The sequence below is a fragment of the Triturus cristatus genome, chromosome 3_2, assembly GCF_964204655.1.
Source record: "Triturus cristatus chromosome 3_2, aTriCri1.1, whole genome shotgun sequence".
In the NCBI taxonomy this organism is placed as follows: Eukaryota; Metazoa; Chordata; class Amphibia; order Caudata; family Salamandridae; genus Triturus; species Triturus cristatus.
In genome coordinates this window covers 438,045,145-438,059,580 of record NC_140584.1, presented here as the reverse complement: position 1 = coordinate 438,059,580, position 14,436 = coordinate 438,045,145, and the positions used below count along the sequence as shown (strand labels likewise).

At 47.4% G+C, this 14,436-nt stretch overlaps 1 protein-coding gene across 1 annotated transcript in view; it reads right to left on the bottom strand.

The window, feature by feature from the left end:
- CSMD2 (CUB and Sushi multiple domains 2) overlaps window positions 1–14,436 on the bottom strand; it is a 1,634,099-nt gene that overhangs the window by 210,125 nt on the left and 1,409,538 nt on the right. Inside the window, exons 41-43 of the mRNA XM_085648024.1 lie at window positions 10,819–11,028; window positions 9,029–9,217; window positions 5,425–5,602 (exon numbers count right to left, since the gene is read on the bottom strand). Of these exons, the coding sequence (XP_085504150.1) occupies window positions 5,425–5,602; window positions 9,029–9,217; window positions 10,819–11,028 (577 nt within the window). The remainder of the gene's footprint in view (window positions 1–5,424; window positions 5,603–9,028; window positions 9,218–10,818; window positions 11,029–14,436) is intronic.

Sequence of the window (14,436 nt, the reverse complement as noted above, 5' to 3'; positions counted from 1 at the left end):
GATTAAGGTCCCACTGAGGCATTACAAATGGAGTGGGAGGAAACATGTTTGTAAGGCCCTTGATAAACCTCAGAACAACCGGAGATTTAAAAAGCGAAGGTTGATCTGGAAGGCATAGAAAAGCCGATAAGGCCGAAAGATAGCCCTTGACCGTGGCCACAGCACAGCCCTGCTGAGCCAGGGAAAGAGCAAACTGGAGCACATCAGAAAGATGGGCTTTTAAAGGATCAATGGATCTCTCTCCACACCATTTTACAAACTTGGACCACCGGTAGGAGTAAATGGACTTGGTGGAGTGTCGCCTGGCCGATAAAATAACATCCACCACATCAGGCGAGAGAGAGATGGAACTCAGGTTGCCCCGTTCAATCTCCAGGCATGAAGGTGTAAGCTCTGGAGGTGGGGGTGTAGAACCTGCCCCTCCGACTGCGAGAGGAGGTCTGCCCTCAGAGGGAGACGGAGCGGAGGGCACGAGGAGAGGTGGAGAAGATCTGTATGCCACACCCTTCTTGCCAGTCCGGGGCGATCAATATGACTTGGGCCCGGTCTTGGCGAATCTTCCTCAGAACCCGAGGAATCAAGGGAATGGGAAGAAACGCGTAAAGGAGCTGTGAGTCCCAACTCAACTGAAACGCGTCCCCCAACGCCCCCTGCATCGGATACTGGAGACTGCAGAACGACGGGCAGTGCGCGTTTTCGCGGCTGGCAAACAGGTCCACCCGAGGTGTCCCCCACGTCCGAAAGACGTAACGAACCACCTCCGGGTGGAGCCTCCACTCGTGGTCGGCGGAGAACTGCCGACTGAGACTGTCCGCACGCACGTTCAGCACCCTGGCCAGATGATTTGCCATCAGACAAATCCGATGGTCCTGAACCCAGGACCATAGACGTAAAGCCTCTCTGCATAGACAAAGAGACCCCACTCCTCCCTGCTTGTTGACATACCACATCGCGGTCGTGTTGTCTGTCAGGAATTGAATCGACTGACCACGAAGGGAAGGGAGGAATGCCTTGAGCGCCAAACGAATCACCCGCAGTTTTAAAAGGTTGATGTGAAGCAACCTCTCCTCTGGAGGCCAAAGTCCTTTGATCTCCAGATCCCCCAGATGCGCACCCCACCCTAAAGTGGATGCATCCATTATCACTGTGGCCACCGATGGAGGTAGATGGAAGGGCTTTCCTTGAGACAGATTGCCCTCCACGCTCCACCAAGACAGATCCACTGCAGCTTCTCCGGAGATCTTGATCGACTCCCCTAGATCCCGTTGTGCTGATACCACTGCTTGCGGAGACACCACTGGAGCGCCCTCATGTGCCAGCGTGCGTGGTTGACCAACAGAATGCAGGAGGCAAACAGACCGAGCAGGCGAAGGACCTTCAGAACTGGAACAACCGCTCCACTGTGGAATAAAGGGACCATCTCCTGAATGTCGAGAATCCTTTGAGGAGGAGGGAATGCTCGACACACAGTAGTGTCTAGTACTGCCCCTATGAACAGGTTGCGTTGAGAGGGCACCAGGTGAGATTTGGGCACATTGATTGAAAAACCCAAGTCGAATAACAGCTGAGATGTCACCTGCAGATGACGCTGCACTATCTCTGGGGACTCCGCCTTCAGAAGCCAGTCGTCCAGGTAAGGGAAAACCGGGATCCCTGACCTCCTGAGATGAGCAGCCACCACTGCCATCACCTTTGTGAAGACTCGAGGTGCGGTAGTAAGACCAAACGGGAGGACCGCAAATTGGTAGTGTTGCGACCCAACCGTAAAACAGAGATACTTCCTGTGCGACTTCAGGATTGGGACATGGAAGTACGCGTCCTGCAAGTCGAGCAACACCATCCAGGCTCCTTGCTGCAACGCTTGAAGAACCTGCGCAAGTGTCAACATTTTGAATTTCTCCTGCCTCAGGTAAAAATTCAAAATTCAGAGGTCCAGAATCGGACGCAATCTGCCGTCCTTTTTGGGAATCAGAAAATACCGGGAGTAGCATCCCTGACCCCTTTCCTGCTCCGGAACCACCTCTATCGCACCCTTCTGAAGCAAGGCCAGAACTTCTTTCTGCAGGAGAAGCAGATGGTCTTCCGAGCAATAACCTTGGCAAGGAGGGTAAGGGGGAGGAAACTCCCGAAAGGGAAGGGCGTACCCAGTCTCTACGAGGTTCAAAACCCAAAGATCGGTTGTAACAGATTTCCAACCCCGTAGAAAGTAGGACACCCGACCCCCCACAGGTCTTACATGATCCGGGATGGGGGATCTAGGGATGCTTCCCTGAAGCCTCATTGGGAGCAGAGGAGGAGGAGGAAGAAGAGGGGTTGCGACCAGAACCACTCCGACCCCTTTGCTTCCCTCTATAGGACCTATAGAGGGGATTCTGCTGCTGCTGTTGTTGCTGCTGCTGCTGGGGTTGTCGGAAGGAGCGAAAGGATGATCTTCCGAATCCCCTAGACTTTCGAAAAGCTGAACCCCTAGCAGGAGCCTGCAGACCCAAGGACTTCGCCGTCAGTCTACTGTCCTTAAATCGTTGAAGGGCACAATCTGCTTTCTCCCCAAACAGCTTCTGTCCGTCAAAAGGCAGATCCACCAACGTGGCCTGAACATCCGCTGAGAAACCAGAAGAGCGGAGCCAAGTCTGTCTCCTTGCGGCGATGGACGACCCCATAATTCTCGCCACCGAGTCCGCCGTATCCAGCCCAGACTGGATCACCTGCCTGGCAGCTGCCTGAGTGTCCGCAACAACTTCCAAGAAGGACGACTTATCCCCCTCAGGCAACTTAGGGGCCAAAGATTTTATAGAGTCCATCAAGGCATGAACATAACGCCCCAGCAAGCAAGTGGCATTAGATGACTTCAACGCCATACTTCCTGAGGAGAAGGTCTTCTTGGCCGCCTGATCAACTTTCTTTGACTCCCTATCAGCCGGAGACTGAGGGAAAGCACCCGAAGCATGTTTAGAACATGAAGCCTGCACCACTAGGCTCTCCGGAGAAGGATGCGTGGACAAAAAATCCGGGTCTCCTGGTGCAACTCTGTACCTCCTTGCCACCTGTCTGCAAACCGCCGGAGCTGAAAGAGGCTTCCTCCACACCTCCAACACTGGTTCCAAGATAGCCTCATTAAAAGGCAACAAAGGCTCTGAAGCCGACGTCGGAGAGTGTAACACCTCCGTAAGCAGGTTTGACTTGTACTCCACCGAGGGCAGCTGCAGATCCGACAACTCTGCGGCCTTCTTAATGACCACATGGTAGGGTGCCACTTCCTGAGGAGGAGAAGACCTTGCAGAAGCATGCTCCCACTCTGGGGTGGTATCCAAACCACTTGCTTCCTCTATTCCTGCAAACTCATCTGAAGAAGAGTCGACTTCACCTTCTTCCACCTCTGCCCGATATCTTTCTTCCTCCAACACCCTTTGGGCCTCCCGCCTCGACCGGATCCGGGGAGCCGGCGTCGTCGACGTCGTACGCGGCGTCGGTGGAGCCAAAGGCATCGGAGTCGGAGGCGCCATAGGTGGAGTCGGCGGCGCCGGACGCGGCGCCGATGGAGTCGGTCTCGGCGTCGAAGAAGGCTCCGAAGACTGATGGTCCATCCGAGGTCGAGTCGGATCCCCAGCCGGCGCCGGAAACTGCCAAGAAGGCGCCATCGGCATAAAGGGCAGAAAAGGGGCCTGAGCGTAATGCTGCGGCACCCCTAGCGTAAACGCCATCGGACCCACGGGACCAGTTGGTGCTCCGGATGGGAAGGACGCCCTATTAAAAATACCATACATGGCATTCAGAAATCCCGAGGGATCCGTACCTGGAGCCGGGAATTGGGGATAAGGGACCGTCCCTGTATCCCCTTGTGGAGTCACCGGCGTCGGCTCCGCAGAATCATCCACCGGAGCCGCAGAGTCATCCGGCACCGAAACAGCCTCCTCCTGTTCTTGCTCATCCAAAGGAACATCAGACTCCACTTGACCCGGAGTCGAAGCCTTGGACGGAGCCGGTGACGGTGTCGGGGAACGAGCTGGAGCCTTCTTCGGTGAGGGAGACTTCGGCGACTTAGAAGGAGAAGGAGAAGGTGACAAGTCCTTGCTCCGACGTCGACGGGGCGAAGCCGACCTCGACTTCCCGGACTTCGAGGACCGACGCCGAGAAGAATGCTTCCTCTTCTTGTGGTGTTTCTTCGACTTTGACGACCTCGAAGTCGATGACTCCCGCCTGGACTTTTTTCTCCCTCTCTTCTCCTCACCGATTTTCTTCATGAAGAGCTTGGTCTTCCTCTCCTTCAGCGCTTTAGGATTCATGCTCCTACAGCACCCGCATTCTTCCATGTCATGATCAGAAGAAAGACACCATAAGCAGTCCTGATGCGGATCCGTCATGGACATCAGGCCTCCGCATTCCCTACAGGGCTTAAAGCCCAACTTCCTTGTCGAAGACATACTGAATTTAACACAGTAACACCGCTAAACTACAAAGTAGCTAGAGAGCACTGGAAAAAAAACGCTGCGCGTCGACGGCGCGCAAAAAAGGGAACTGACGTCATCACGCCGACGTGGGCTTCTTATGGCTCCGATGACGTCGTACGGAGTCGCGTGCGGAGCCGATGCATTGTGACGTCGCCCACGTCGACGTGGAGTGCTGGGAGAGAAAAGTTCCGTGGAATGCTGGCGCAGGGGATATTCACAAGGTGAGGAATCCACTGGCAGATGTATCCATCAGAAACGCCTCTACTTCTAATGGTCTTTCTCGCCATCTCGCCCTCTGTAAAAGATACAGAGACACGCACCATCCTCAAAACATCTGTGCATTCTAGAAGGCAATAACAACCAACTCACCACCGTGACTGAAAAATTCACCATCTCAGGTAGCCAGTTCAACAAACGAGACGGCAAAACAGCCAGGCTAGATATCAAGAGGTGCATGAAGGAAAACACGAAGGCATGCCTTCTCATGCCAAACATCCAGGATCTCAGATGAAATCCCCTCAGATATCGCACTGCCACCTTCACTCCTCCACTTCAGAATGAGACAGATAAGCTCCCTTTTCAAGCAGTACCTGTTTACCATTGCTCTACAATGGCTACAATCACCTGGATTTATCCCTCTAAACATGTACGCCATTCTGTTGCTTTTCAGATATATTCGCTCAACATAACTCCCAATACATTGACATTTATGTAACCTATCCCTGAACGCAGACAATGAACACTAGCTCATGCACCCCAAGGAACCCGACCCGTCACCATTCATTCCCTGCCTGCTGTGGCCATAACCAACAATGGTAATGTATAGATTGTTTACCATAAATGACTGGTATAAAACTACTTTGTAACATCACAATTGTTTGGAAGCTCCTTCGCATGCAAGTCATTTGGAACGATGGAGTAATAGTGAGCAAAAAACCCAGAACTAGTGACACACATTCCATGGGTGACCCCTTACCAGATAGTGATGAAGTCTTTGAAGGCCTCGGTCTGCAGCAGAGTGAAGTTGATGTGAATTCCATACCCCGGGGGCACCGTGATCAGCCAAGTGCAGTCCTGAGATTTGGGATACTGATTCGGGAAGCCCGGGGAATAGACGGTGTCATTGTAGGCAGTGATATTTCCTCCGCAAGGGACTGCTCAGAACCACAGCATGAGAGGGAAAAAAAAGAATATGAGGAAACAAACAAAGAGCAGGGCAAACAAACACATAAACAGCTCTCCTTCGGAGCCTGCAACAACTGTTAATAAATCATAATAAGAAAAAGCCTGCTTAGTATTCCAGGGCTCCAGCGGGGGAGGCGCACGCGGAGGCTGCCTGCACAGCTGGCAATCAGGCACGCGCACACCTCACCAGGCAAGCAGTACATAAGGAGAGGCAGCACGCGCACTGGAGGAGGAGGCTGCGGCAGTGGTGTCTGCGTGTTTCGACTCTGCGGCAGTGGGGAGGAGGCCTTGTTCTATCTTTTAATTAGTATGTCTACATAATTTGAAAGTAGATGTAACATAGTGTTGAATTTATAATCCACCAGCAGGATAACTGTGATACCTCCAGGTGATAGATCCTACAGTAGGGCTGCTGCTAGGCCTAGGAGAAATGTAATTGCGGTGTTGAACTTGTGTAGTTCTTGAATTGTTTGTGACAAGCACAATGCTTAATTTGCACACAAAAAATAAGTGTGAAGGATCTCTTAGGAGGCCACTGCAGCTTCCACCACCATTCTGCCAATGATAGTAACAACACCTTCTAACCATCACACTCCTACAAGTGTGGCAATTCGGACTACTTTAGGCCCTAAAGCTGTAAGAATGGCTTAGGCGGCAGGTAATAGCCATTTTTAACATATATTGAATTAATAATTAACTTTTGTTGTGGTCATCTCCAAAAAAGCCAGGGACCGCCACCTTGTGGCTTACTGTCACAAGCACAAGTGTTGACAATTAAGTGCTGGTGCCGAGCACCAGAAACCATCAGCTCAAATTAAGTACTGGACCTGCTATTCACGAAATTACTTGAAATTTCACAATATGCAAATTTACACCATTTTTTCATGTTACAGACTCGTTCTCACATAAAATAGTCCCCATAAAATATTTTTTGCTGCAGTCTTCTGACAATATTTCTGCGAGACATTTTTACCTATCAAGAAATTCACTCAAAATCCTTAGAAACCACATTTCCCCTTACAAAATTTATTTTTTCAAATTTAAATACAATTTCATGAAATTTAGTGGAGAACAATTATGTGATTTCGCTCATTAAAATGCCAGGGTGTTGACACTGGTGCACCTGGGCTAGACCCCATGATTGGCAGAGGAGGTGGATTTTAATTAGCTTAGGAGAGATGGAAAAGAAATTGGCACTGTGTGCATGTCGAAGGTTAACCAATTGACTGTACACCTTCACCACCCTCGTCAGGAACACCCCTGACGTTTGCAACTTTCACCCAACATACTGTGGCCACTTTATACAATGTTAATTTGATCCTTACTCCACACCAGGGTTGGTAAAGGATGTTAACTGCACCTCACTCCTGGCACGAGATACCATCCTCCTAGAGCGGCGCAGCTCGCGCCTCCTTGATTCTATACTTGATTTATTCTTGAACTGCTTTTCCTAATGAGGCCCTGTATTTTCTGCTATATATATAGGGGTTACCACCACTCCCATAGTGTACCTATATCCAGGCCTTTCCAGTGCCTGGTATTGCAATAGAGGGTCACACTCAGAGCTCTGCCAATGCACCTGAGCCTTATCCTGTAGAAGCCCACCCCACTTAATTACTAGGTCCCACTCAGAGCTCTGAAAATCCACCTCAGTCATCATGGGCAGCAGCTCCCTCTCCATTACAGCACTGAGTCCCACAGAGGCTCTGCCAATGCACCTCAGACCCACCCGGCAGTAGCTCCTCTCATTTCATGACTTGGTGCCACTCTCAGCTCTGACAGCTCTAGAACCCATAACCTGCTCAACCAATACAGCTCTAGTGACCCCTGCTGGTTTTACACTGACCCCCATTACTCAACAAAACAACCACATGTTTGAGAGTTTACTTTACTGCAGTCCAGTACCCAGGTATACCTTCCCTGATTATGAATAAATAACATTTTAATGTAGATTTTGCATTTTTAAAGTATCTCTGTTTGGAAAAATTTTAAACTCACTAATTGTTTTTGAAGTCTCGAACACTTTGGGTTACATTTAAGGGTAGGTGGCCTAGCCATTAAAATTAAACTATGGTGAAGACACAGTCAGGCCTCCGAATTTAAAGATGTTTGCTGTGGTATCAGACACTTTCCCTCAGATGACCCCTGCACACAAGGCAGTAGTTTGAGAGAAACTGATCTGTGATGTCATGGCATGACGTACCTGATGTCACTTCTATTAATTCTAAACACTGCCTCAACGTGAGTGTTTATCTTGAGAGACAACAGACCCTACTGTGCTGGGAGTTCCCTCGTACGGACTGGGAGTGACTTTAGGAGCTTTCCTGTCTGAGAAATCCATGGTTTGCATGTTAGACAGGACTGACAATGATGGGAATGGGAATGGACGGGGCCTCCATTAACACGGCTTCCTCTTTGAGGCCATTTGCATACATGCTGGCTCTCCCATAAGGGTGCCTATGGATGCTGGAGCTGGAAGCAGCTCCTCCATCAGAAACCCAGCATTTGAGGTGGAGAAACAACTGTTTTCATGTCTCACACTAGCATTCTACACATTTCAACTGCTGAGTCCCTCCTTTTCAACACTTACCTCAGCACATTCTTAGACCTCATCAAATTGCAAGCTCATTTTCCATCTCACATGCTGCAGCAACGCCAACAACACACAAATCATTCCAAAGCTGGAAAGCATCTACTGCAGGCTTAAAGGGGCAAGATGGTGTGATTCCTTTCAGTGGTATATCATCCTCTTCCCTTATAAAGAATCCTATACCCAGGGGGCATGGAAAGTTGGTGGGCTTGGAGTTAACGAGAGATAAATGAGCGAAGGGCTGACATGGCTGGGGCAGAGTTAGCTACTGATCAGGCTATGACTAAGTGCTACATTTTGGTGCTATGTGGGAAAATACTCTTTGACAGAATAAAAGGCTATATGAAACACGTAGGGCTGACACCATGCTTATCCAGGCTGGAAGACAAATCTGAGATCTGCTCATGATAATAATACCAGGCATGAAGACAAGGGAGTTAGTAACTACTGAAAAAGAGCCCAGACCAGGAATTTGAGGTGCATCAGCAGTTGGGTGGCTTTTCAAATTAACAACTAATATGCCCGGTCCTCTGAAAGGCCATCAGGACCACTCCTGAGACAGGATCAAGCCAGGCGCCGCTCTTTCAGAAGCACTGGCTTTTGCAAGATGTCCAAAATACTCGAGGAGTTGGATCCGTCTTTGTCTAGAGTATGCACAATGTTTCCACATTAGCAGAATAGCTACCATCACACATTGAATGTTTTCTTGTAGGAAGCAAGCACATCATTCTTTTCTACAGGCAGACACACTAGCTTTGTGGTACATTCTGTATTAAGTGAACAGAGAGAGCCCTGACATCCATACCTTCGCACCGGGGGAACGGATGGTCCCAGTTCCTGTTGGTGCCATGCAGGCATGTGAGGACAGGTTCACCGGTCAAGTGATATCCAGGCAGGCACTCGAAAGAGACGGACTGTCCCACATTATAGCCTGCCCCTCTTACCACACCATTAGCAAAAGGTTCAGGGTCAGGGCACTCTTGGAGTTCATAGGCTGGCGGGTAAAAGAAGAGAAAAGCATCTGATCACAAATTCTACTAGTGAGAAATAGGAAGCACTAAATATGTTAAGGGATATGGGCATTAGCTGTATTGCCTCTACAGCGCCAAGACGCCTCTGGGCAATTTTTTGCGCCTAATAAATACCTTTCATTCATTCATTAGCAGTCAACAAACTTTATTCTCTGTCTGTGACGTTGAGAAACTTCGCCCTTTGTGAAAGTTTATCGTTTTTGCTCACTTTGCCCAAGGGCGCACAGTCCCTACATGCAGAATGCCTGGCGCGTGGGATATTCTGAGGCAAGAGAGGATGTGCTGGCTGCTGCACCCCTCTACACACATATAGGGGAGATGGAGGAGAGAAAGGGCGTGTGCCTAAGATCATGGAAACAGTGGTGCTTATAGTCAGGATCTTGGGTCTGGCGACAATACGCTGGCCTTGTCACAGCATAGTATGTAAAAGAAAGGACTTGAAGTTTACATGCTTTTGGAGGAAGTAATATGGATGAGGCATATTACGGCAGCTCCTGATCTGTATGTGACACACTAAACAAATTGATCTTTTGCCTGTGCCACACTATTTTAAGTAATGCTTTTTCTGTCACTCGCTATATGTGATGCTAGTGCTGCAGCAAAATACAGAAAATATCACAATATATGTGGCATACTATTGCCAGCACCACTGGAACCAACTGTGTGGTCACTAAGAACCACGTTTTATGTCAGTGTTGAATCCATTATGCATCAATGATATGCAGATTATGTGGAAAGGAAGGGCAAATCGTGAGCCACTGTCTGCACTATAAGGCAAGTTATATGGCTCATTCTGAGACACAACTATCCAGCAATCTTGACAATTTAGCACACATTGACATGGAAGAGATGGCAATGCTATACAAAATACACAGGTTTCATAAGAATCAAAACTATACCCACTCAGCAGATCCTATTCTAAATGTTGTGCATTAAACAAAATAAACTGTGCACTGCATGGAATAGCAATGCCATATCTACCTTTCACCGTAAAATAGTTTCTGTAAAACTCGAACTATGTTACCCCTAGCTTATCACAAGATTACATACGTTAAGGGCTTCCTGCAATGAAAGGTTCTTTTATTCTGGGGCTGGGCAGCCTGTCTATGTTTCACAACTTGTCTTCAGTTTTTATTATGTACGTTTTAATTGTAGGTACTTTAGGATTCAAGACACCAGACCTTGAAAGAAGGTCCAAAATATTATTTCGGGAACCTTCTAAACTGAAAGGCCCTTTTGAAATAAATGCTGATTCAACAATAGCGTTGGAAGTAGCGTCTACTGTAAGAACAGGGTTTATGATAGAGCAGACACGAACTTGTGCGAAGATTGAAACATGTTTTTTTCTAGGCCAAAAGGATTCATCATTCTTTACATTCAATTACGTTTAAATATTAAAGATTTTCGTCCTGCCGTACACAAAACCAGTTCCCCACCACACCTAAAACAGATGTTTACACCATACGGGAAAGACTTTCACCTCTTACATTAAAGGAACTCGGTTAACTCAGCCATTTTTGCCAAACACCAGTTCTGGGAGTGTGTCTGCATTGTCCTGCCTTACCTTGATACTCCAGCTTAAATCCTGGTTTATTCTGAGAATGGTCACTGTGGAAGTACACACTTGTCTCGTAGGAGGTGGACAGCAGTGAACCGGGAATCTCAGCATCACTGAACCGACCAATCAAAGTGCTGGTTTCATAAGGTCCATTTCGAATTTCTAGGAAGTCATGGTTAGGCTCCGTCGAGAAGTTCAGAAATTGAATATGAGCTCCTGCAAAAGGTGGAAACGAGGAGTGTGTCAGTGTAATGGGGTCTGTCCTGCTGGCTGCTCTCTTGATCCTGGAAAAGGTGGATGAGTGGGCAGTATTCAGACTCTGAGATGTGGTGACAAAGACTGAATATGGAAGAAGGGTCAAAAAGGAGGGTTAGACCATGACAAGGAAACACAAAGAGGGAGAGGTGATTTGAGAAAAATACCTTGCTGTACAATTTGGCTCACTTCCATATCACTTTTTTTTAAGACAAACTTTCTAGCATTTTGAGTCACATACATTTGCATCATCTAGTACATGTCAATAAGCCAATTCAGTTTATATTAACAGATTTAGGAGAAGGTTGAGTATACATGCTAAATACACACCGGATTACATGGCTTAATAGCAGTGGACAAATACGGCTGAAAAAGTTATAGTCGATGTATTACACATCACATTTAATAAACATTTTAGACCTAATTCACAAAGTCTTGCACTGGAGTAAAGTGGGAAATATTTGAACGAATCACAGATTTACACCAGCTGTCTGATACAGTCCATAGGTTCCCTCTGTGTGGGAGCAGCTCAATACTATACCATTTTCAGAAACATCCGGCCTTGGGAAAATATGAAGATGTCTGCAACATTTAAAAGATGCTTCAGGCATCCCCAGATTTCCTCCAAAAACTGCGAAAATTGAGTCGAACAACGGTGTACATCTGAGATGCTCATTGGCTCTCCTAATTTGCTCGAGAGGAAATCTTTGTAAAACAAGTCCTAGGAATGTGTTCAGTTAAATTCAGAGCAGTATATTCTCCTGCTAAAGGCTGCCACATGCATTGAGCACTTCTGTTGATGCATGGTCTACCACATATTAACAGGCAGCTCCTTCCATGCTGTGGAGGGCACAACCTTGATGCGCTGCTTATGGGATAAAGACACACTTCGGATGAATACAAGAGCAGCAGACTTAGGACCTCGCCACATTTTTGTAGGGTATGTCGCGGAACCACGCTTTTCTGCTTTATAATAGTATAGTTTGAACTATTGTAAATGTAGCTCCTTTTGCTACTGGGTGCCTTGCACCATTAAAAAGGGGTCGCTATTTCCTAACTTAGAGATACGCATTTGGTGGACCATAAAAGAACAAACTGAGTCTGCCCCAGAGAGGTTTACAACTGTGATGTGCAGTCTCGCATTGGCACTGCAGAAAATGCATGAAATGCTGCTTTCTTTTTTCAGTCTTAACAGTCTCACGTTAGAGGCCTTACGGCCTCATTCAGAGCTTGATGGAGTGGAGGCTCTTCCATAGATCAGTGCAGGTCTTCTGCTTCATTTGGAATCAGAGGTACTGTTGGGCTTAAGATTGTGGAGACTCAGGGCCTGATTACGACTTTGTACTTATAGTCGCTGCTTACGAGAAGCAAGGCTGGCAGTGACTGCACTTCTTTTACAGTACAAAGTGCATTTACGCACGGCTTTCGGGTTTTCAAAATGCATAAAAAAATGCATAGTCATTTACAATGTCAATAGCTCAAACTCTCGCAAATGCGAGACCTATAGCATTGCAAATGCTTATTTTAAAGGTAGCTTTCCAACTTAGACTAAGAATTCCCAAAATGTATTTATTTTTAACTCGACCTGACATAGCGGTGTGGTTTCCGTTTCTATCAAAAATGACTGATAGTTTAATTTTGTTTTGACTCTTTGTGAACCCTGTGCTGATAGTCTCCTGCTATGTAATATGTTTTAAATAAACAGGTTAACTTCCCTCTCTCAGGAGACTTTGCTGAGAGAATTAGTGCCTTGGTGGAACACACAGTCCCCAATGCTGTGATGCTGTCTTATCACTGAAGATTATAACTAGGCTCTTGGGTGAATCGCCAAACGACCTTTCCACCCATAAAAAACAATGTGCTCGGCTTTACAAGTGGACCGATATCTGCAGCTCCGTAGCAGGTCAGTCATGGTGGGTCCCTACTGCAAGCACGTAAAATGGGTCCCTACCTCCGGTTTTGTATTGTAATACAGCCATAACTGGGGCACAGAGGACTCGTGGAACCACTGAGCCGGTGCTACTGCGCCTGATGCGCTGTGGAGAGCGATGCCTGTGGATATCAGCACGCCAATGTTCGAGTACTTATACTTGTTTTGCTCCTACCTCTACACCTGGTAAACACTCAAAGCAAACCGCTTCTCCATTGTTCAATCATCAAGAGATTCATTTACGCAAACTGAAATATCTCTACGGCCTGCTTCATTCTACGAACATTAAAAGTTGCTCGGTATTTGCATATTTAGTAAAAATGAAGTAAGAAGGGGAGGTTCCCGAACTCCTCTCGAAAAGTTCCCACCATGCAAAAGGAAAATAAGGGAAGGAGGAGGAACAGTCTTGCCCCAGATGTAGTGAAGATATATTAGAAGTGTTTACTCCATATGCAATAAAAAGTGCATTCTTAAGGAAAACAAAGAAAACCAGTTTTATGTGTAGAGAAGGACTCCGGGTCCATAGGCGCCGACGTATACAGTTCCATGAATAGCCTGCACCGCGTCCTCAACTTAGCCTTAAAGTCCGCTCGGCAGTGCATAGTCCGTGGCGGGTGCCCTTCGGTGGCACCTGAAACTTATGGTGCATATTGCCTGGCAGGTACCCCAGGGGCACCTGAATGTTATGGCATCGAAAGCGTCTCTCACGAGAGCGTATATCCCCTGCAAGTATTGTGGAAGTGAGGGGAGGATGAGCTCTGTAAGGATCCTTTAACTGAACATGCACGCATAACTTGGTGTTCTTAGGGGGTTATTGCATTACATTCCTGACAACCTGCAGATAAGCTGCCTGACATCGGAGCTGACCATACACCCACCCACAGTGTAACATGAGCAGTAAACAAATAAAACAAGGCTTCAACAAGCCCAATCCTCTTAAAAAGGAACCCCAAACCAAGAATAATCCTACCGAAAAAACCCTAACTGATGGTAAGCATCGGAAAAGTGCGAAAAGGCTAAAAAAATACAACCAATGGAGCATGAGGTACAGCGTGGGAGGCAGCACTAACACAACTGTGGCATTAAGAGGCGGTGGGAGGGAGTAATGCTATATTTACATGTAAGCAGCTTTTTCCTGAAGCTGACCACAAGAAAACAGTAACAGAGCAGGAAACTAAGAAAACAATTCAAAGAACAGGTAAAGAACCATAGCGTAATGAGACAGTACTTAGTCTCTGCTACATGGGAGGAACTGAAGAGCAAAGGAAATACAAAGAGGCAGGACTGACCACTAGCAAGGATTTTTAAAGGACACTGAAACAAACAAATCAAAAGGAAGGGGATGGCTTTAAGCCCACATGAAAAGTATACTAAAGTATACAAGAGGTCATACGCTTACGCTTGACCTGAAAAGGGATGCAATGTTAGAGGGGGACAGG